Genomic DNA, 26149 nt, shown 5'->3' on the forward strand with positions numbered 1-26149 from the left:
AGAGAGAGAGAGAGAGATAGAGAGAGAGAGAGAGAGAGAGAGAGAGAGAGAGAGATATGAGTTTAACGTCCACTCGACACAAACTAGGTCATTTCGGGACTAACATATGGTTTTAATTTTATTTCAATAATTCGCTTGCACGTAGAGGTCTTTAGCAGTGGGAGGAAACCGGAGGACCCGGAGAAAACCCACGAGGTTGGACAGACGACCCTACTCCTTGTCACGTACAACCGGGGATTCGGAACCACGCCAGTTGACTCAATGACAGGCCTTATGATACAGCTCGTACTTGCTAACCATTCGCCCCCCCCCCCATTTTAAAGATCCCACGTTAAAGAAACAACTTGCGCGATGAAATTTTCAGAATTAAATATTCTTAAAATACAGATGTGACGTCATCCTTTGAGGTTGGCGTATCATTATTTCAAATAATATTGAAACAACATTACTTAATGTCTCGGTCTCAACCATTAAACCACATATAATGAACAGTTAAGGTGTCAACATCGATCCACGTGGCAAAACCATGCTGAACAATCCAGTCGAACTTACACGGTCAACATCCCGTCAATGTGAACCATATATGGAGTTGAGCTAAATATTCCTTATTCATAAATAAAGCTAAAATTAGAAAACGTTAGACCCTACATTACTTTATATGAAGCCTTTTTGGTGAGCAAATATTCTTTAGTATTATAAATTATTAATATAAATAACACCCTTAATAAATGGAAACATGTGAAATACAACACAATAATAAAGATATGGCCATGGTATAATTTTAAAAAATATATTTTCATAATATTTGCAATCCTAAATACATTCAAGCCAGGACAACGTATAGTCGTTTGGATGGGACGAAAAACCGATGTCGCGTGTACAGAACGCTTGACGGTTGGAATTCGATATAAGAGTAGGCCGTAGCGCCGCTGTCTGGGCGCAATTTTCCTCATAGCACATAGTATGGCGTATACTCGTCTTCATTAGCCCAGTCAGTGCTGAACAGTATGACGTTAAACCCAATTGCATATTCAAATCAACTACAACAAAATATATTTAACGTCCTACTGTTCTGCTCCTGACCGGGCTAATGAAGACGGGCATACGCCATACAGTGTGCTATGACGGAAAATATTGCCCGGGCAGCGGCACTAAGGCAACTCTTATATCGAATTCCAACTGCCACGGGATCTTTTACGTGCATGCCAATGTATATACGGGACCTCAACTTGTCGTCCCACCCGAACAACTAGACAATTGTCCTTGTCAGGCCCTCCGTCCTGCACCAGTGACAAGAAAAAACCACGTCGGAAAATACCGATGAACGATATTTCATGGGAAGCTTAGTTTACAAACTGCAACTTTTATCTCTGCAAGACTGAATTCAGTTGAAATACCAACGGCAGACAAAGTGGTTGACGTTGTGTAGTAATTAACCTATTTAATATATTATGTTATGTTTTTTGTTTGTTTTTTGGGGGAAAGTTTTTTATTTCCCTATAATGAACTCTCTAGATCATCGAATGACTTGGATAGTGCACAGACTAGGACATCCGCGCCATATAATAGTTTTTACGACGTCTCGATTTTCCATTTTTTCGAGACTTCGTGTATAATCGTAGCAACAATAGGCCCTACTTGACGATTTTATGTCCAGATTTAACCGAAATTTTCATTACATTCATTTTGTATTATCTATAAGTAAGAGCTGTGCATTCGGTTCACCATTATCACGCTATAAAATCTCCATCTCTCATGCTCAATTTTGAATAGAGAATTGTCCTCCTCTATTAGACCACGCCAAAGACTAAATGTCGTCATAGCTCTCACACCAGTCTGTTAAAATACCTTTCTGTAAATAAGTGTCATGTGACATGATCCCTTGGAAAGTATTTAAAGACACATCACAACATCCAAACATGTGGTGCAAAATATTGGCTCGGTAAACACCAGATGATCATACAAAACATTCTTTACACACGTTAGATTTCAGGTGGGAGGGATTTTAACACAGCTTGTGAATGCATAGGTCCGATGTATATTTTTACGTTTGAGAGAGAGAGAGAGAGAGAGGGGTGGGGGGGAACTTTCGCTACAAAGGAAATCATTAATTCTAACAGTCTAAATTGTGATCACGTTTCACAAACGCATTTCAATTATGAAAAATATGCATTCCCACCACACCTATTTATTTACCTTGTCGGTAACATCAAAGATACCTTTCCTTCGATATCAGGTTGGTATTTGATTGATTGACAGGTGTTGACAACATTGTTTAATAGATATGTTGACGTCATTGAATGTAATTGTATTGTGGATACCTTGATATGGACAGAACAATTACAACAATCTTTTTTAAGGTGTGGGATCATCTTCTCTATTAACTTTCATATATCGCCCTCTTCAATTAAAGAATTTACTCGTGCGCCATTGCCCCGCAATCATTGGGGAACTATTTATTAATATATTACTATTAGAGATAAAAAGAAAAGCTGTTTTGGGCAGAGAAATATATTTCTCTGATACAGAAAATGATAATACAATAATTAGGCTAATGTCGTGTCATGAATCATAACGGAATCGTGTCACGTCATGAATCACAATGGAATCCTGTCACGAATCATAATGGAATCCTGTAATGAATCACAATGGAATCCTGTCACGAATCATAATGGAATCATGCCATCAATCATAATGGAATCCTGTCATGAATCACAATGGAATCCTGTCACGAATCATAATGGAATCTTGTCATGATTCATAATGGAATCCTGTCATGAATCACAATGTAATCCTGTCATGAATCCTAATGGAATCCTGTCATGATTCATAATGGAATCCTGTCACGAATCCTATCATGATTCATAATGGTATTAGTCCATGAAACAGAATGGAATTAGTGCATGAATCAGAATGGAATATTGTCATGTAATGGATAATAATAATGGAAGCATGCCATGAATGATAAGCAAGTAATACTGTATTTGAAGTAAAAACATCATTTTGTCGTTCATTTTGATTCTCTGATGTAAACAGTGTTGACGAGATGCTATTTACAGGTGTCAACAGAACGCAAACACGAGTCCTAGATTAAAATTAAACAGCAATAAAGTCGACAGGTAAGTATGATATATTGACGGGGAAATATTTAAAAAAAAGTTTTGGATGTCAAAATAGTGCGTGAACGTAGATCAAAATACCGGTTTAAAATCTCCTATGTCAATCCTATCTGTATATACCATTAAAATTTAATACATGCATGGAGGATTTAAAATACATTTACAATGATCTTTGATAATAAAACTTCACTAATATAGTGTGAAAATTGATGCTCGAGGCAATATTGGCAATGATTTAAGTGATTTGTATTGAAGTAGTTTCATTAGATATAGAGCCCCGTGGGTTTATGTTTAATGTTTGTAGGAAGGGTTAGGGATCATAAGCTTCGCCCACAAGAACAAGGTACGTAGCAATTGGGGGCCAGTTCCTGATCCAGAAATTCATTAATTTTCTGTTTTACAAAACAATGAGCGTATACTGTTTGAATTTTTTTTATAAAAATCGTGACTTTACCGAAATTAATGAAATGAATAGGACCCGAGTTCACTTAGGTTAGGAATTTATGATTAACTGCGGTAATTACCTTAAAAGTCGGTTATTCGAAATAATCAATTAATATTATATTATCGCGTGGTAAAACTCAAGAATACAATACGACATTACGGCGTAAAAGTAATCCTCTATATGCGCCAAGCAATTAACCGGCCGGCATTATACAAAGATCAAAGGGATATTTTCTAGCATCTTTTTTACCTGTTGTACAGGTGTGAAAATGGTATACTATAGATCATTCTATGATATACCCGAATTACGTACATGGTAAAAGAACAAGGTGAATTTAACAAAGAAATGTTGACTGTTTGTGTCCGATATTTGTGAAATCAAGTGGCGTTTAATGTTTTATTTTACCACATTGGTGGGTGGGGGTTGGATGGCCGAATGGTTAGCACGTGCGCGCTGTATCATAAGGTCTGTCATTGAGTCAAATGGCGTGGTTTCGATTCCCGGGTTGTACCTCACAAGGAGTATTGTCGCCTGTCCAACCTCGTGGGTTTTCTCCGGGTCCTCCAGTTTCCTCCCACTGCCAAAGACCCCTACGCGCAAGCGAATTATTGAAATAAAATTGAACCATGTGTTAGTCCCGAAATGACCTAGTTTGTGTCGAGTGGACGTTAACCCCATTTCTCTCCCTCTCTCTCGTTTTCCACATCAACCTCCATGCAGTGTGCTATAAGGGAAATTTTTCCCGGGCAGTGGTGGTCCGCTTACTCTTCAACTGTTAATGGTTCTTTTACCAGCACGCCATGTAACACGCCATGTAACATGTACGCGGGTAGTTCTCAGGGTTTCGTTCCAGTTGAAATATCTGTTTGAAAGGCGTAATAAGTACAGGACACTACTGAAGCATATTATTTTATTTTTTAAATTTTATATGAAAATATTTTATTTTTTAAATGTTATATAAAAATATATAAATTTTTTTTTAAATTTTGTACATAATATTTTTGATTTAAATTGTGTACACAGATAATGGTCTTTTCTTAAATTTGTACATATATATATATATATATATATATATATATATATATATATATATATATATATTCAAATTGTGTACATCAATATTTAAGGGGGGGGGGGCAGGGTAACATTTTTTACATAAATATTTTTATTTTTTTAAATTTGTGCATAAACATTTTTTTTTTAAATTTTGTACATAAATATTTTGCTTTTAAAAGTAACTGTGTACTTTTATATTTTATATTTTAAATTCTATACACAAATATCTTATTTTTCAAAATTTTGTACACAAATATTTTATTTATTTAAAATTTGTACATAAATATTTTGTCTTTGAAATTTTGTTTTCGCAGCATATGAACATAAATATTTTGTACGTACTGTTTTTCGCAGTGTATAATATGATTAACATATTTGTGGTTTAACCTTTGACCTTGTAGGTGTAATATTTGAATGTTATGCGGTGATTGTTGGAGTCTGATACGTTACTTGTGGGAGGTTTAAATCTACTCCACAATATGAATAAACAAACTCTAAATCGGCGTACCGTATTATTACACTCCTAGCCTATAACTAACTAACGATAAATACAGTATTCCTGTCATCATTCAATTTGACGTCAAGCCCGCTTCTCATTTGACAGGGGCGACGCCCGTGGCGTTTATATGGAAATGGTGCGGTTTAGTCGAAGTTTGAATTCGAAAATAGGTGACGTCATTTCCGCTTCCCACTTGAAAGTGCCAATGCCGTACGAATCTTACGCTGTCTTTTTACAATCACAGGCCCGGCGGATTGGGGGGGAGGGGAGGCTAGGGGGGGGGGGGGGCTTTGGCCCCTCCAATAATTTGGCCGCAAGTACTCTTTTCTCCAGTTTATTGCGGCCCCTGGACCCTTGCCTATAAGGACCTAGGATGGAAGCCCCCCCCCCCCCAATCAAGAATTGCTTCTGCCGGCCCTGAATCAGCAACGCTTGAGAATATATTCTCAAAGTTGAAAGTTCTCTGTGTGTAGAACGTGCCGTTGCCCGAGAAACTGATATGAAAGTTCTGAGGTTCCGTTCCTCAGCAGTTTAAATACGAAAATATCTGACGTCAGTTCCGGTTCTGGATAATATTTGGCGAACTTTCATGGAAATAGAGCTGTTCCGGGAGAGGGGTTTTGCACACCCTACAGGCTAAATCTGTTCCACAACCCCAATCAGATATCCTGAATATAAATATTGTTTAAAAAATATATAGCTGGATCAAACATTGAAATAAAATTAAAAGATACATTATGGGAGATTAGATAAAGAGCTGGCAGTTCTCACTATAATAGTTAAAAACTAGATAACGCAAAGGAAATTAATAATTCACATAACACTTCAGGCCTAAAGAAAGACCTGCAATAGGCAGATTTAGCTCTTGCATAATGTATGTTTAACATGGTATACATGTACTAGGCTTGTCTATCTGTGGCGGTACAAAAAATTAAAAAGTTTTCATAAACTATATTTTCCATTGAAAACAATATCGATCTATGCCTACGTGATTTTTTTAATTCGGTTATCATCATGGTTTATCAAGTATATAACATTGTAAGCTGTACCCGTGACCAGATTTTAATTATCGTATCGTAGATATATATAGGCTGATTTCACAGATCTTGTCCAATACTTGTTATTGTTATTGAATGATCAACGCCACGCCCCTTTTGAGTGATGTTAAATATTTATCAATTTTTATTATTTGATATTTCTTTTAAAAAAACACAAAAAACAACAAATAAAACCCAAAACGACAACAAAAAAACCCCAACGATTCAATAATCAATCAAAGCTACGTGTATGTCAGTCTTTCACAAACATTGCTTATTTATCAAAAACATAAAAAAACAACACTAGGAAACGTCAAATCGAAATCAGAGAGAGACGCAGAGAGAGAGAGAGAGAGAGAGAGAGAGAGAGAGAGAGATGGCGGGGGGGGGGGCGTAACGTTTGCGCGTAGGGAAATCGAAACCACGCCAGTTGACTCAATGACAGACCTTATGATACAACGTGCACGCGCCCCCCACCCTCCCAAATCGAAATCGCTCTCAGTGAGTAAGACGCCCGCGACCTCCAGGCTAACGAACCAGTGTCTATCTCACTGAGCCACCGTAGCTCCCACTAACCACAAAGTACCCCGGGTTCGATCTCGACGTTGGCCGAGACGTTCCTCTGGATTTTCCAACGTGGTTTTTTTCATGTCGCGTAGGACGGGGGGAGGGGGGCATGGAACGGCGTCTAGTCGTTCGGATGGGACAAAAAAAAACAGGTCCCGTTGGCGTATACATGTACGCACAGGAACCCTTGGCAGTTGGAAATCGATGTAGAGTTGACTGAAACTTGTGTCCGTCCAGTCGTTCGGATTGGACGAAAAAAGGCCCAGTTGGAGTGTACGCAAAAGAACCCTTCGGAAAAGTATGAGGAAACGCCATTGTCCGGGCAAAAGTTCCCTCACACCACACTGCATAGCGTATATGTCCGGGTTTTTTTTATCCCGGTCGGTGCAGAAAAGAACGACGTTAAACCCCATTTCATTTCATTTGTATATTAGAGCTAGATCAAGGCCTATATCTTAGTTTGGCCTGACAAGGACAGCTGTCTAGTCGTTCGGATGAGACGAAAAACCGAGGTCCCGTGTACATATTGGCGCGAACGTAAAAGATCCCTTGGCAGATGGAATTCGATATAAGAGTAGGCCGTAGCGCCGCTGCCCGGGCAAAATTTCCCTCATAGCACACTGTATGGCGTATGCCCGTCTTCATTAGCCCAGTTTAGGAGCAGAACAGTAGGACGTTAAACCCCATTTCATTTCATTTCATTTTCATTTATATCTTAGTTTTACAAGTAACAGTAGAATTCGTGTAATATATTATTAAATCATCGAGTCGTCTACTTTTCAAAACTGTCGACCAAGGCCACATCTCTCTCTCCAAGTTTACCTTCTCAGGGGCAGACAATACATGAACGTGTTATTACCCTTGTCTGGTTCATTTTTTTATACATTACGTACGTGCTTGATTGGCGTAAACGGGTGGCCATTTTTAGTTAGACTCCCATAGTTTAAAAATAGCCGCTAAATATCATTGCAGTTGTGGTTTAAGGTGATCGGTAATTAGGTCCACGCTGACATGGAAATGAAATGGGTTTTAATATTTAATATTCCTAAACTAACCGGGCTAATGAAACGGGACATACGTCATGCAGTGTGTGTTATATAGCGCTTACTGGTATACACGGAGCCTCGGGTTTTCGCCTCACCCGAACGTCAAAATTTCCACGATAGCACACTGTATTACCCTGGTATACACGATAGCACACTGTATTACCCTGGTATACACGATAGCACACTGTATTACCCTGGTATACACGGAGCACACTGTATTACCCTGGTATACACGATAGCACACTATATTACCCTGGTATACACGGAGCACACTGTATTACCCTGGTATACACGGAGCACACTGTATTACCCTGGTATACACGGAGCACACTGTATTACCCTGGTATACACGATAGCACACTGTATTACCCTGGTATACACGGAGCACACTGTATTACCCTGGTATACACGGAGCACACTGTATTACCCTGGTTTTGAAGAAAAGTCAATCTGATTAAAATACGGATCTATTTCGTTTCGTTTTTTATACTTTCGATGGCAAGTAAAACAAAATTTTGAACTATAAAAGAAGAAACGAAATAGGATCTGTATTTTAATTAGATTGAAGAAAAGTAAGACATTAAACATTCCATTTATGTTCCGACCCCACCATTCCGGCGTGGTTCCCCCTTGTCAGTGATGCAGGACGGAGGGCCTGACAAGGACAGCTGTCTAGTCCTTCGGATGAGACGAAAAACCGAGGTCCCGTGTATACATTGGAATGCACGTAAAAGATCCCTTGGCAGTTGGAATTCGATATAAGAGTAGGCGATATTATATAAATATTAAACATTCATTAAGCAATAGCTAAATCTGCCTATTGCAGGTCTTTCTTTAGGCCTGAAATGTTATAGAAATTATTAATTAGACATTAATTTATCCAGACCATAATCAACTCTCGATGTCAACGCTAGCCTGCGATATTTATTGGATAAGGATCCGATTTGCTGCTCAACTTTAATTCCTGATTAAATCACGAAATGGATAATCGAGACTGTTTTTTTTATCGCACTGACTTTAGTAATGATGATCGAGGCTAGGCCGAAAATTCAATCGCTAAACTCTCGGTTCAAAGTGGATCAATTTGACTGAAATTTTCAGCAAATCCCCTTAACACTATCTAGTTTTTAACTATTATAGTGAGAACTGTCAGCTCTTTATCTAATCACCCATAATGTATCTTGAATACTACATACACGCACTCTGTTGATTTAAAAAGTATGAATGAAAAAACAACTTGTAAAAAAAGGGGGAATTCGTGTACTATTAAAATATAACAACTCGTCCACACACAGAGAGAGAGACAACACATACAATCAAAATAAACATATACTAATCACAGTTACAATAGAGAGGTGAGTCGTGAACCCTTTCAATATCGGTTGACAAAATCTGTGACGATTCCCCCCTCGTCTTGATAAATAGACGAGGCTAATGTCAATATTAAATACATCCAATGCACGATTGGTACAGTCCCCTAGTGTAAGTATTAAACACTGTGTCAGTCCCCGGCAGGTACTTTTTCACAACACACAACTCTTTTACAACCTTTCCTATAAATAAAAAGAAAGATCCCCACCAATACGTACATAACACGCGCAGTACACACACACCGATACAATTAATTTGGGATTTTTGTTGTATAAATTGAATTCGAGAGGACGTGGGGAGGGAGGTACATGCAATGATACGGACCCTGACATGTCATATAATCTTGATTCATTTTAAAATATTTCACCATTAAATAAATTTTGTACTTTAAATATAAAATCTTACTTTGAATATGGGCGCCCAAGCCATCTAACATAGTTTCACATTGAATATGGGCGCCCAAGCCATCTAACATAGTTTCACATCGTGTGGACCCGACAGTGAAGAATCTCAGTAATTTTACCCCCCCCCCCCCCACACACACACACTCTCTCAACTCTTCATCGAATGCCAACTGTCAAGGGTTCTTAAGCGTGCACGTCAACGTCTACACAGGAAGTCGATTTCTCGTCCCATTCGATAATAGGAAACCATGCTGAGTAACATTCTCGGCCAACATGTATCCTCCTAGTTGGTGAGCTAGAGCCGTACTCATAGTGTCGCATAGTTTTTCGAATGGAACGAAAACCCGAGGCCCATCCATATACACGTTGTCGTATACGTTCAATAACCCTTGGCAGTTGGAATTTGATTAACAGCAGACAGAAACGTCACTGTACGGGCAAAATTCGAGTAAATCTTTATTGGGATTACCCTAACCCTAACCCATACCGTGGTTACGAACAACCTCTTTTTAAAATAAATGCATGTTATAAAGAGTTACTATTAGTAGTTTATTGTCCAACTATTCAATTGTGGGGTTTCTAAAATGTAAATAACCTCTGAACTGCTGTATGTTTTAACTATAAATTCAACTCAATACATCTTATTTAAATTCTTTAAACGATGTTTGTATAGGGGGTATTTTTCACTAACATTAAGATGTGTCAACATGCAACATCTTTATAGAATAAATAATATAATCTAATATGAGGTCATATTACTCTTTATTGGTGGTCTTAAAGGTATATTAGCTGACAAGGAAAAGGATGTTTAGTCGTTCGGATGGGACGGAAAATCGAGACAAAGATGCAAATGAGTTGTGTCTGAAGGATCAAGAATACCTCAATATTACAAATTATGTTATTACACAAAATTATCATTTTCGGAGCTTATGGTAATTGTATGGCACAAAGTGGTTTTCAGAGTTTATGGTACGTGTTATTATGTTATGGTAATAACACACAATGGTCGTCAGAGTTTATGGTAATAACACAAAATGATTCCAGAGTTTATAATAATTTTACGGGGTGGTCTACAGAGTTTTTGGGTAATAAGACAGAATTTTCTTCAGAGTTTACGGTAACTACAAATATATACAGAATGGGCATCAGAGTTTATGGTAATTACACAAATTGGTCATCAGAGTTTATGCTAATTACACAAATTAGTCGTCAGAGTTTATGGTAGTCCTCAGAGTTTATGCTGATTACAAAGAATAGTTTTTCGAGTTTATGGTAATTACACAAATGTGCTTTCAAAGTTTATGGTAAGCACACCAATTGGTTTTCAGAGTTTATGGTGATTGGACAAAATGGTCTATGTTAATTAGACAAGAAAGGTCTTCTAAGGGCGGGTGTACGGATGACAGCGTTTCTATTCAATTTAAAGAAGCTCTGTTCATAGCTTATGACATTTATACAGGTGGCTATTAACGAACGGGTACCACTGGGACATGTGCTTATAGTCTCCGTGTGACGAACGAGTACCACGTGGACAGGTGCTTATGGTCTCCTGTATGGTGTGACGGGCGAGTACCGTGGGATTAGGTGCTTATTGTCTCATGTATGGGGCGAGTACCGTGGGGACAGGTACTTATTGTCTCCTGTATGGGGCGAGTACCGTGGGAACAAGTACTTATCGTCTCCTGTATTTGATGAAGGGCAGGTACTGCGGGGTATGGGGGGGATATTTCTAAACAACACGGAGAGGTGGTTGTGTGATATACTTGATATGGGCGTTGGCGAACGAGTACCGCGGAGGGATATTTTCAACTAACACTGACAGGTGGTAATATCCTATACTTGATATGGGGGGTGAAACATTAGTAGTTAAAGTGTTTCTATTGTGACGAGGATTAGTGTTTAATATGTAGATAATATAGATGGATACATATCTAAACAATAGTCTCAATAACACTGTAATCTACCCGAGTGTCATAGGTGGCCTTTAAAAAAACTACTCGTTATTGTGCCCATTGTGACACGACGACTGTAGCGAACCTGGTCCCGATATCGCCAACAGAAACCTATAGACTATAATCTTTACGACATGATCCCCACAAACTGACAGTATACCTTCCACTCTGTTTACACTTAAACTGTATCTAAACCATTATTTGCCAATTGAATGTAAAGAGATGAATAGAATAACGTTTAACGTCCTACTTTTCTGCATCCGCTATACCAGGTTAATGAAATGAAATGAAATGAAATGACATGGGGTTTAACGTCCTACTGTTTTTCTTCAAGCTGGGCTAATGAAGACGGGCATACGCCGTACAGTGCGCTATGAGGGAAATTTTTTCCCGGACAGCGGCTCTATGACCTACTCTTATAACGAATTCCAACTGTCAAGGAATCTTTTACGTGCATTCAAATGTGTACACGGAACCTCGGTTTTCGTCCCATCCGAACGACTAGACAACCGCCTTGTCAGGCCCTCCGTCCTGCATCACTGACAAGCCGGAACCACGCCGGAAAATCTGGTTAAACTTTCTCGGCCAATGCAGGGATCGAACACCCGACCTCCAGGCTAGTGAGACAAGGATGAACTTTCTCGGCCAATGCAGGGATCGAACGCCCTACCTCCAGGCTCACGAGCCAGCGGCTTACCCACTTAGCCACCGTGCCCCCCCCCCGGGGGGTGTTAATGAAGACAGTCATACACCGTGCAGTATACCCTATTTGTCAATTGAATGTAATGATACATAAAAATGAGCTGAATTGAATGACGTTTAACGTCTTACTTTTCTGCATCAACCGGGCTAATGAAGACAACCATACGTCGTGTAGTGTGTTATGAGGAGAATTTTGCCCAGACAGATTCTTTTACGTGCACGTCAACGTGGACATGGATCATCGGTTTTCCGTCCCATTCGAAGAACTAGGCGCTGTTCTTACACCATTAACAATGTAAAAACATCGCTGGAAAATCACGATGAACTTTCTCGGATCGAACCCCGGAACCTCCTCGTTAGTCAGTCAGCGCCATACCGACTGGACCACCGTGGCTACATGATACAAGAGACCTGATGATCTTACGTTTGTCAGCTATTTGCCTAATCCTATAATCGTGTGCATCGGTATGGTGATACCGAGAGAGGGTGGGTGGTGGTTGCGTTACCTATTAATATTGGTAAAATATTTGAATAATCTCTCTAACATTCTACGTCTTCAGATAAATACATCGGGGATGTAGGGAGATTATTGTCACAATTCTCCTTCAGAAAATAACAGAAAATATTTGCCTAGTCTTACATAATCCCTCCTGGTGAAAAGAACATTATTGACATATGAGTTTATTTGTTGTAGAAATGGTTGTTAATCTGTTAACAAATAGTCATAAATAAATGTATCCACGTCAAGTAAAATGGAAGATGTTATTAAATATTTGATATGTTCGTTTTACTTGATTCGAGAAAAACTGTTGGTTATCGGTGGAAAGCAGAGGTTTGCTTTTGCTCGGGACCAACTCATTTATTTATGTCCCCCCCCCCCCCAACGCCCCATCTCCTCACATGGATCCAGATTCACAAGTGGGACTGTATGACAGTTTGTAAAGAAAAAGTACACGCTAAAGAAATACAGTTAAAGTTGGGTATGTCGAACTTCGGTACAAACATAATTCGGGTAAACCGTGCTGCCAAAGTTTAATGAAATGGTATAGGTTTTCTACACCAATTAAGACGGTTGTCAAAGTTTAATGCTGGTTATCAGTGGAGTGCCCGGGGACAACTCCTAGATTGTATGTCCCCTATTGTATAGGGCCTACTCCGGTAGTCTCGTTCCCCGGTTGTACGTGACAAGGAGTGGCGTACGAGTCCTCCGGCTTCCTCCCACTGCTAAAAAAAACCTACGCGCAAGCAAATTATTGAAATAAAATTAAACCATATTTGTTCCGAAATGACCTAGTTTGTGTCGAGGGAACGTTACAACCACCTCTCTCTCTCTCTCTCTCTGTCTCTCTGGTAGTCTCGCGTATTAAAACGATTGTGGGGCTGAATTCCAGCGATAATTTCAAATACAAAAGAACCTAATGTTTGTCCACCCTTTGATTAGATGACCCCTCCCCGCCAACCGCAATATATTTACCCAAAAAAGACTAAAACTGCAATATGTGGTGGTGATATGAATGACCAAAAATGACACCCTAATGTTCACAAATGTTTTGAAAGGAAAATAAAAATGAACCTGGTTTGTTTTCATTAAAAACATCCAAAATGTCCAAATGTTTAGCAATTGAAGAAAGTGAAAAGGCACCTTGTATAAAAACGGGAATAGTTTGTAAAGAAGTGAATAAAATGTTGCGTGAATTACGAAAACATTAAGTACATTATTGACAATGTTCTTCAAATAAATATTGGTTGAAAAGAGGGCATTGAAATATTGAAGAATAATCTCGGTTGTCGTGTATTACTTTGTATCATTGTATGGGCAGCTGCAAACCTGTTAGGACAGCCCTTCGCAGAAAAAAGAATGGCGCTATATGTCTCAACGCATCCGTATGGGCAGCTGCAAACCTGTTAGGGCAGCCCTACGCAGAAAAAGAATGGCGCTAAATGTCTCAACGTATCCGTTAGTAATTCTGCTCAAGCCATTCCGTATTCGTTTACTCGCCCATTATCAATGTCTTGTTTTGGTTTGATACGCGTGTAACGATGCTGGAGACCCAGATGGAATAATTATGCTCAAGCCATTGCGTATTCGTTTACTCGTCTATTATCAATGCCTTGGGATCGTCTATACGGCCACTAATTTTCTTTGAGAGAGAGAGAGAGAGAGAGGGGGGGGGGGGTTAACGTCCACTCGACACAAACTAAATCATTACGGGACTAACATAGTTCAATTTTATTTCAATAATTCGCTAGCGCGTAGGGATCTTTAGCAGTGGGGGGAAACCGGAGGACCCGGAGAAAACCCACGAGGTTGGATAGGCGACCCTCCTCCTTGTCACATACAAATGGGGAATCGAAACCACACCACTTGACTCAATGAAAGACATTGCGATCAAACTCCCTTATAGACGAGATAGGAATAATGGATGAAAACGTCACTGTCCTGGCAAACGTTTCGTTCTAATACAAAATGAAAACGTAATGAAATGGGGTTTAACGTCCTACTTTTCTGCTCCGAACTGGGCTAATGAAGACGGGCATACGCCATACAGTGTGCTACGAGGGAAATTGTGCCCGGACAGCGGCACTACAACCTACTCTTATATCGAATCTCAACTGTCAAGAAATCTTTTACGTGCACGCCAATGTGTACACGGGTCCTCGGTTTTTCGTCCCATCCGCACGACTAGACAGCTGTCCTTGTCAGGCCCTCCTTCCTGCATCACTGACAAGAGGGAAACACGCCGGAAAGTCTGGATGAACTTACTCGACCAATGCAGGGATCGAACATTCTTTCTAATACGTAACATTAAATAAGACTAAAACTAAAGGTATGGTATGTTAATCTTAGACTTAACACAGTAAAATGTTGGCTAGACGACAAAGCCTGGTATCGTCCTTTCCTTTCAAAAATGTAATATATATTTTGAAGGCCATCCGCCGTTCAAACAGGTTATATTAAGTCAATATTGTCTTTCTATAAGAGGTTCTCTCCTCGACCACTTAAACAAAGCTAGGTCTAACGGCAACCTGAACTCTATCATATTTCTCTGCCATTATTAAATGACTTACTTATAATTTAATGGAATGTGTCGACGAAAATGCATGTTTAAAAGACCCTGATCATCATGTGAGGGAGTTTTTATCCCTTGCAAAGTACAACATTATGAATGTTGAATCTATGAAATGAAATGAAATAAAATGGGGTTTAACGTCCTATTGTTTTGCTCCGACTGGGCTAATGAAGACGAGCATACGGCATACAGTGTGCTATGAGGGGAGTTTGAGATTTTGTCAGCATTCTGCATCCACTGCAGACAGAGTATATATGGTCATAGGTCATGAGATGTAAACAGGGCTAGCGATTAAATGGATAATCGAGACTATGCTGTTTATCGTACTGACTTTAGTAATGATGATCAAGGCTAGCCGAAAATTTCAACCGCTTAGTTCTCGGTTCATAGTGGATCAATTTGAATGAAATTTTCAGCAAATTGCCTTTACATTATCTTCAAGTTTTTAACTATTACAGTGATAACTGCCAACTCGTTATCGAATCTCCCATAATGTATCTTCAATTAGAAGTATACTAACTTATGTATACCATAATCAACTCTCGAAGCCATGGCTAGCCTATGACATTTAGTGGATTTGAATACATTTTGTGATTGATAATTTAACGTAATATTGGATAATCGAGGCTTTATTTATTATCGTAACAACGTAAGTAATGACGATTGAGGCTATCCTAAAATTGAAGCAATCTGAATGAAATTTTCAGCATATTCTGTTTTTATTATCTTTTTAACTATTATAGCGAGAACTGTCAGCTCTTTATCTAATCTAATGCCCTTTAAGTATTGCGCTAGTTGGCGATACTAAACGACATCGCTGATACAGTGTTGTACTCGTTCAACCGTAATTTAAATAGAAAAAAAAATAATTCCTTTATTAATTTATGATAAAAAGTGAACTTTTACAGTGTCGTGAAATTCAATGATGATACAAGACGAACTAGATTAATATATACTGACTGTGTTGAGTCACGTCTGAATTGTGAATCGACTACAGCTAGTGACTAGCACAGTCTTAAAGGCTCGCTTTCTTCAGTCCTGTCTTTTAATGAGTCCATTGTTAAAAGTGCAAGAGAACCGCCATATTAAAGATTGACTTTCTTTCGTAGTGGGGCCGCCGCGGTAGGCGGGTGAAAGGACAGTGGCGTCTCGAATAGAATGGTATGGGTTCGAATCACGGCGTAGGTCGAGAAGAGCCATCGGGATATTTCATGTCCGGTTCTCGCTTGTCAGGGGGTGAAGTCGCGGTGGCTCAGTGCGTTAGGGGCTAGCCCACAAACCAAGAGGTCCGGGGTTCGATCCCAGTGTTGGATGAGAAAGTTCCTCGGGATTTTCCAGCGCGGTTTCTCCTTGTCAGTGATGCAGGACGGAGGGCCTGACCAGTGAAGTGTCTAGTCGTTGGGATGGTCTGAAAAACCGAGGTCCCGTGTGGACATCGGTGTGCACGATAAAGAACCCTTGACAGTTAGAATTTCGGGTAAAATTTCCCTTCTAACACACTGTATGGCGTAAGTCTGTCTTCATTAACCTAGTCGGGGCAGACAAGTAGGACATTAAACCCCATTCCATATAATTTCTGAATTCTGATACAGTGCAGAGAAACAGCAACACTGTAACACACGATACACACGAACAACGACACCCCATCCGATTCGTCCTTGGATACAATTTACGATGCAATATTTTATTACAGTCGAAAGGGCTTAAACGAATTAATTTTGTATCCATTGTTTTAAACACGACTTTAAAATTTAAACCTCACTTAAAATTCCTCGTCCATTGTACTGTTAGAAAATTAGGGCAGCATCCTCTTAATAATGTCACCTTTTTTTATTCCACATCTTTTCGTAAATAAATGTTAGTCAATATGAAATTTTGAATAACTTTATATTCATAAACCACGGACACTGTAATAATAAATAATTAATAGGTCTAATAATAATTTATTCATTTATATTGCGCAACAAAATTTCAAGCAATGACTGCTCTAAGGCACTTTATAACGCAATACTTTAGTAGTTATTTTACGATATCATAATTTTAATACGATATAACTTCTTGGTCAGTCACATAATATTAAAAACGGCAATAATAAAGAATTAACCCCTTATATACTAAAATTTATGTAAGTGAGGGTGGGGGCGGGGCTACTACTAAGATCGGATCTTAATGATACAAGTGACGAAAAAGTGAATATCCCAAAAATAATCTATTCGCTTGATTTGATATTTGTTTGTTTATTGCCTGCAATGTCTGCGGAGTGTATGTCTTGTCCGCAGGTTGGTCTTATCGGATTTTGTTTGGGTGTAGTGCGGTCTTCCTGCACTTACTAGGTCTTATCGGATTTTGTTTGGGTGTAGTGCGGTCCTCCTGCACTTACTATTAAATACAATCTTATCAAGTATATTGCTGGGTGATTATTAACTGTGCAATATTATTATATACAATGTAAGAGTATAAGGCCGACCTGCTATTGAGTGATTTACAACAATTTAACCTTGAAATTCAAGTCTCATCGATTTTAAATGAGCATGGTCTGTCTATACATTTACGGCCTTGTAATCACAGATCCCACTGGCCGAAATCGATGAATTAATTTCTTAACCACTTCAATTTTAACAAAGGCTTCACTTCAATTCAATATTATATCATATTACTAAGTGCTGAGTGTATACACAACAAAACAATCATCTATATATGACTGCTGTTGATTTACAGATGTTAAATAGGTAATGTAGTATTTCAAAACGACATTTGTACTCATCGATCTTACGTATCGTCAAGACTATAATATATATTTTGGTCATTTTTGAAGACTATATTATAGTCAAAAGCAGGGGTGCTCTGAGAACGAGTTCTGTGAGTATGGTCCCTGTGTCCTCACGTTGTTTGGAAACACCCCCATCCCCTTATGTTTCTTAGTTTAGTCATAAACTTACGTCGTTTTTGATAAACTGTTAAGATTGTCACACGCTAAATTTGTGCATAAACTCGAGACATCAGGATTAGACACCCTCCCCCACCGTAAACCACGAAAGTTTGTGTGTGGGGGATGGGGGGTGGCTCATGGATCCAGGCTCAGGGGCCTCCGGCGGCCAGTCTATCTCTGGTCAAAAGGCTGCATAAAACAACATATACAGATACATTCACATGTATGCAAATAACAACTGCATGTAATACACGTATATGCAAATAACATATTATGTAATACATATATATGTAAATAACAGATGTGTGTAACATATGTATATGCAAATAACTAATGTATGTATACATATGTATAAGTGAGTGATCACAGTCGATTATGAACGGTTTATTATTTTTCCATAACATTGCAAATATCTACCTCATTATCATTAATTACAAAGTTCGACAAAATACGTCCAAGTTTAATTGTAGCTAACTGACTGTTACAAGCTTGTAAATAAACTCTAATTCATTTCATTTCATTTGATCGAAGGACAATATTATGTTCTAACGGGTTTACTAAGTTCCTTCAAGTTAAATATTGACTGATCGGGGCCGCGGGCTGGCGATCGTAAAGCTTGTCGCTTACCGTTAAATCTAACGGTAATGTATTGATAAGCTACCTGCCACGACCACGTAGCGACGCGCTCGACGATTTCTCGTTCGTACTTCAACACCTATGAGTGGTAATGTGCGCCGAGTGTTGTACCTACTGACTGTTATCACTGTTTTAAGATAGTACCTCAGAGTGTCAAGCTCCGGATTGATAACAATTGTCTGAATAAATTAAACGCACGAAGACACTGTCGCTTCTTGGTCGCTACACGCTTCAAAGTTTTTAATTAAATGAAGTCTAAACACTTCACACGACTGATTGAGATTATCATTAAACCCGGAATCTCATATCATCTCCGTACCCGATCCCGTTATTATCTTCCTGTCACTTTCTACTAGTTGGTATCTAGCACGGTTTATCAGCCCAGAAATGGTAAATTTAATATATATCCTTATTTCATTTAAAGTCGAGTATCTCAGGAAAGAGATGGATTCTTTTTTTTTAATTACTCTCCCAACCAGACAGAATCCCAAGCAAATTATCGAACAAATACCCCGCCCCCATATATATATATAAAAAATTAATAAAACAAACGATATAAAGAAAAGTTATAATATTACACCAATAAAAGAAAATAGAGCCCAAGGAACTGAAAATATGTCCCTCTTCAACCGGAAAAATACGCGTGAACTTGTATTTTATGAAAATTTCCATTAAAATTAGACGAACTGTTTCCTGATACTGTAAACACGTCTATGGTTTATTGTTATTGTTTTATGCGGTGCGTTTTATCATTTTTACGGTTCTCCCTTATTTTCCTGAAAAGCATATTTTTATTCTGATACTGTTTGGAATTCATTAAATATTTAAAAACAAATGAAATAGTAAAAAAAAAAATAATAAAAAATAACTCTTTTTGCCATATAACAAAAACGCTGCGACTTTTGTTTTAATTCTGAAGACATCAACAACAAAGTCAAAATACTTTATTGTCACTGAAAAATAAACATTAAACTGAAAGAAAAAATGTATTTACAAGTCAACTGGTTTAAAATTCAATTGATAAGATTTTATTTTTCATGAAAATAATTGATATAGATTATATCGGAAATCATATATCTGTGGATAATATAAACACGCCTCTTACCTGTTAATTGGCTTATATCCTTTTTGTAAAGTGATTCTTCCGCATCTTGCGATTTAATAATATCTTCGCTATGTTCAAGTAAATTTCCATCGTATTTTTCCTCCGATAAAATCACAACCGGAATAAATATTGCTAATAGTAATATTATGATATGTCCACCACTCCACCAGGCCATTTTTGACATGACCAGAGGCAATGAAATCACATGACCAAATAATAACCGAACAGGTGCTCGTTTCGCTTTTTACCGTTCGGAGGCGCTGTGGTCAGGGTTACTGAACTTTGACCTCTTACACCTCGAGAACAGAAAATTCGTAAAAATAAATTGAAAAAATAAATTTGATGAAAAATCAAAATAGATTATGGAAAATAAACGAAAAATAACCTCTATGTTTTGCGAATATATTTTTTGATAATATAATCTTGATTTTTGTACTTCAGCAGCAAATTTACTGCGCAGCCATACTTCCGCTTCCTCGTGTCGAAGTGAAACGTGAAAATGTAAGCAGGATTTGTTGGTTGTTTATTGTAAATATTTATTGTTTTCATAGAATTATCGGTGAATATTTTAAGATTTATTTGTTTATCATCTTGTTTCAGGTCTAAAGTTACTTTTAAGATAACCCTGACGTCTGATCCAAAGCTACCGTACAAAGTGTAAGTTACCATATGTCGTCACTCAAATATGCTTGATGCAGACGATTTTTATTTTTTACATTTCTTTTTAGATATAAATAATCAAAAATGTCTCTTTAAGTTTTAAGGTGATAGAATTACAAACATTTCCATCTCCTTTCTTTTAAAAGTTCGCTGGTTTATAGTGGATTTCTATATGCAGGATCAAATTAAAAAATCCTTAGGGAATCGGGCTTTCATCCAGTCCTGTCATACATACGCCTAAATATAAATGATTGATAGGTATGCTTAGTATATATGGCGGGGTATCGGGTTCAAAATGCAATCTAGAGTAAAAAGCAGAAAGTCAACAGTAAAAAGTAGAAAATCTAAAGTAAACGGGAAAATTCTTATCTAAAAGGGTATTTCTAACAATTTCTATGGTGAACACCTATAAATTTATGTACTTAGTCAGTAGAAACATCAAGCTTTTCAACTTTTAATCGTCATAATTCTACTTTCATGGACAAAATTTCTCCTTTCTACTATCAACTTTTGACTTTCGACTTTACGCTTTCTACTTTCTACTATCAACTTTTGACTCTCGACTTTCCACTTCAGATTTTCTACTCAGGATTTTCTAACGCTGATTTTCTCCAATACTATGGTGGCTGAAAGTGGCCATGTAATTTTTCGCCATTTTCATAACCCGACAACACGACATAACGACAGTATTAGTGAGAGCATACTTCAAAGTAGACTTGGATATTATAGACTTTTGGCAAGTGAAATTTTTCACATCCGTATCGCGTATCCGTATCGTATACGTGATACATTGCGTCAGTGTAGTTTTAGAGTTTTGACAGACGTTCGTGCCGCGTACGTATGAGTAGTTGAGCTTAGCTTAGTTCTCTTACAACATGACGACGGTTATCTACCAAAATCACCATCAGTGCTAGTCAAGTGCCTAGCCACAAATGCCTAGACTCGACAGCAATTTTGGGTTTCACTCATTTCAGAAAGTTTATACCCCTTTACGGTAGAATCACACCATTTACACCTCCCTAAATTTAGCATGTAGATCAATCAGCATGCAGACAAGCAGGAAAAATATGAAAATTCCAAGAAAAACTTATAAAAAATAATGATTAAAAACACGTCTTTATCATGGTTAAAATCACATCAAATATACACCTTCGTGTTCTAGGATACACATAGATTCATAAAAACGCTATGCCACAACATTTCAGCGTATAAAAGTAGCAAAAAAGGCGATGAAAAGACGACGATGTTATACAGACCTTTCCGTATGAAAGCTGTTCGATACGTGCCGCCGTATCCGTGTGCCGTATCACGTATGAGAAATACACACACATTGATGATGACGTCACACACAAAATCCATACGGATACGCGATGCGGAGCAGGAATTTACGCTTGCCAAAGGTCTATAATATCCAAGTCTACATTGACGTATGCTCTCACTAATGATGTCGTGTTGTCGGGTTATGAAAATGGCGAAAAATTACATGGCCACTTTCAGCCACCATAGTATTGGAGAAAATCTGCGTTAGAAAATCCTGAGTAGAAAATCTGAAGTGGAAAGTCGAGAGTCAAAAGTTGATAGTAGAAAGCGGAAAGTTGATAGTAGAAAGCGGAAAGTCAAAAGTTGATAGTAGAAAGAAGAAATTTTGTCCATGAAAGTAGAATTATGACAATTAAAAGTTGAAAAGCTTGATGTTTCTACTGACTAAGTACATAAATTTATATGTTTTCACCATAAAAATACCCTTTTAGATAAGAATTTTCCCGTTTACTTTAGATTTTCTACTTTTTACTGTTGACTTTCTGCTTTTTACTCTAGATTGCATTTTGAACCCGATACCCCGCCATAAGTATATAGGCATAGGCCTAACTAAACCTAATTAATTTTTAATTGTGAAAATGAAGGAAATGATGTTCGTTTATACTGCCATTCATGATGGTCAGGAGGATTTCAGTTAGTATTTTATTTTAAAAGCTTTAGAACTTATTCATATTGTACCACTAAACTGTGAAACCATACTGGATACATGAACAACTCTAGAAACAAATCATAATACAACTCAATATAAATATCAATCACAATCCATACAGTGGTCAAATACAGAACATTTTTTACCAGTCCACTGTGAAACCATGCTGGAAACATCATGAACAACTTTACTGTAGAAAACATAAAAATTATTATACCCATTTTTTTTCAGACTAAGTGTTCCAGAACAGACACCATTTACAGCTGTGTTAAAGTTTGCTGCTGAAGAGGTAATGATCTAATTTACATGTTCTATAAATAAAAATGTGTACAATAGCTTTTTACAGATCTGTTGGCATATTATCATGGTTGGATATAACAATGGATTCACATTCACCCTGGGGCGGGGTATTGAAAAGATATCTTATCTAAAGGGAAAGGAAAAAATTCACTAGTGATAGCAAAGAAAGTTTCCTCCTGTCAGTGGTACAGGTTGTAGGGCTTGACATAAGGAACAACGTCTTGTCATTCGAATCGCACGAAAGATCCCTCGACAGTTGGAATAAGATGAAGAGTAGTTGGCAAAATTTCCGGCCAAGTTCCTCTGTGTCTTTGGTGCAGGACAGAGGTCCTGGCAATGGACAATGTATAGCCCATCAGATGGAGAAAAAAAACAGGTCCTGTGTGCACGTAAAAGATCCCCTGACAGTTGGAATTCGATATAAAAGTAGGCCTTAGTGCCAAAGTCCAGGCAAAATTTCCATCATAGCACAATACCTGGTGTATGTCCATCTTCATTAGCCCAGTTGATGCAGAAAAGTAGGCTGTTAAAACTCTGTTTGATTTCATTGCATGTTGTGACCCATAAATTACTGTATTTTTATGGATTTGAATTTATTTAATAGTTTAAAGTACCAGCAGCAACCAGTGCTATTATAACTAATGATGGTATAGGAATTAACCCAGCTCAAAGTGCAGGTATGTGTTGCTTTATATAGTGTCAGTTCTGAAAAGTAGAATGTTCAACCCCATTTCATATCTTTATAGTTTTATCATGATAAGGGAGCCATGGTGGCTAAGTGGCTTGCTAGCCTGTAGGTCGCGTGTTCGATCCCTGCATTGGCCGAGAAAGTTCATCAGGAATTTCCGATGTGGTTTCCCATTGTCAGTGGTGCAGGACGGAGAGCCTGACAAGGACAGCTGTCTAGTCGTTCAGATGGGAAGAAAAACTTTGGTTCCGTGTATACATTGGCGTGCATGTAAAATATCCCATGGCAGTTGGAATTCAATATAAGAGTAGTCCATAGTGCTGCTTCCCAGGCAAAATTTCCCTCATAGCACACTATATCCGTCTTCATTAGCCCAGTTTAGGAGTAGGACGTTAAACCAAAATTTCATTTCATTATCATGATTAACGAATCTGACACATCATCATTTGCACACCTAATCATAGAAATAATGAGTACTAAATGTAAAGACACAACAACGTGACATGGTTTCGATTCCCAGATTGTGCTTGACAAAGAGTAGGATCACCTATGCACAAAGGAATTATTGAAATAAAATTGAACCATATGTTAGTCCCAACATGACCTAGTTTATGTTGAGTGAACATGAAAACCCCATTTCTCTCACTCTCTCTCTCTTCCTCTCTTAATTCTCGATTGTTCAACATTGTTGGTTTTCCCCGGGTCCTCCAGTTTCCTCCCACTGCCAAAGACCCCTATGCACAAACGAATTATTGAAATAGGATTGAACAATATGTTTGTCCCGAAATGCCCTAGTTTGTGTCGAGTTTACGTTAAACCCCATTTCTTTCTCTCTCATAATGTATATATTTTATTATTACAGGGAATGTGTTTTTAAAACATGGTTCAGAATTACGTTTAATACCTAGAGATAGAGTAGGACATATTCACTGATTTTATTTCTAATAGGCTCTTAATTTATAATCAAAGACATTAAAACATCATTTTATTGTGAAAATAAACCTTGACTTGTGATAGAACAGATATCATCAAAGATTGTCAGATCTTAAAGAAAGAAAGCAACCAGATACAAAACATTTCTTCAGGATCATTTTAAATCTGATATACTCATCAAGATTGTATAAGAATTGTGACTAACAGTAACATTTATTTGTTCTCCTTGGGGTGGGGGGGACGCTCTTTGGAAAATGGCTATGGCTCTGCCAATTCATGTGCAATCGACTTGAAATTTGTTCTGTGAACTTCAATTTTTAATGTGACATCACAATTCTATTCTAAGATGGCTGTAATGTCATCCTACTCAGTTAGTGGTCCATAGTATGGTGGTACGTAATTTCAACCCCAAATAAATATTTGATTATTTTAAGAAACAGTGAATTCAGTTAAAAGTCCATCATTCGATATTTAACTTCTGTTCTGGAATTTTGAGGATTCAGCATGCTGTCTTAACACAAGGGCATCATCATTGCTCTCGCCTTGCCTTATAATGAAGCCATTATTAATAATACATTGTCCATTGATCCCAACACAGGCTTTCACAGGGCACAATTCTATGGAATACAATTACTGCATATTACTGAGTAATGTTTCAACTAGGCTTCCCCCCACTGCTAAAGACCCCTACACGCTAGCAAATTATTAAAATAAGATTGAACCATGTTAGTCCTAAAATGGCCTAGTTTGTGTCGAGTGGTGTTAAACCCTCCCCCCCCCCCCACTCTCTCATATTAATAAACAGCAGTATCATTGATAGTTAATGACTATAGAAGCCTAGTCGAAACATCTCTCAGTAATAAGCAGTAATTGTAGTCCATAGAATTGTGATCTGTATATTTCAAGTTCAGTTACTAAATACAATTAAAACAATTTAACATAGGCATTATGTTCAGTTTCTAGTGAATCTTGTTAATGATAAACCTTAATTGTTATTTCAATGATGTAATAATTTCAAGAAGATGTTTTATTTATATTCTTTATTTCATGTTTTAATGTTTATTGTTTGTGAAGGGGCAGGGGGTTATGGAATTATTGTATGATGTATATTTGTTTTGTATGTAACATTGAAAATTTTATATTAATGTTAATTTGACATATATGCTATGTAGATAATTATTTAAGACCGATATTAAAATACTGTACAGTCAATGGAGTCTTTTTTGATAAGTCTCTCACAATAACATTCAAAATATCCAATGGTTTGAAACAAGTAGGGGCTGCTGTACTTGAGTGTTCAAGAAAATCATCTCTTAATTAGAACATCCTGGACTCAAATCCTGGCTCGGGCCGAGAATAATCTTCCCGATTTTTCAAACAAGGCCTACGTTTGTCAGCGGTGGTGTCTGCTGCCCAGTCATTCGGAGGGATCTGTAAACCAAGGTTTATACGTGTACACATTGGCATGCATATAAAAGAACACTTGACGGTTGGAAATCGAAAAATTGTGGCATAATCAGACATTTCAGCTGGTGATTGGTCAACATTGCATCATGTTCAATTTATGCAGAGCTTGTGGGCCTTGAAAATCAAGAGATCTAATTAGTCTTGTCCTTTTCAAGTTTCACTAGTCTCTTGTAAATAACTGAAAATTGAAACA

The 26149-nt window shown here is 37.8% G+C and overlaps 1 protein-coding gene across 1 annotated transcript in view; it reads right to left on the reverse strand.

Moving 5' to 3' along the window:
- Positions 1-20198, reverse strand: part of LOC126831007 (uncharacterized) — a 42037-nt gene extending 21839 nt beyond the window's left edge. The window contains exon 1 of the mRNA XM_050561632.2: positions 19940-20198. Within this exon, the coding sequence (XP_050417589.1) occupies positions 19940-20123 (184 nt within the window). The 5' untranslated portion in view covers positions 20124-20198. The remainder of the gene's footprint in view (positions 1-19939) is intronic.
- Positions 20199-26149: the final 5951 nt, after the last annotated feature.

The sequence above is a fragment of the Patella vulgata genome, chromosome 8 (genome assembly GCF_932274485.2).
Source record: "Patella vulgata chromosome 8, xgPatVulg1.2, whole genome shotgun sequence".
NCBI classification, from domain to species: Eukaryota; Metazoa; Mollusca; class Gastropoda; family Patellidae; genus Patella; species Patella vulgata.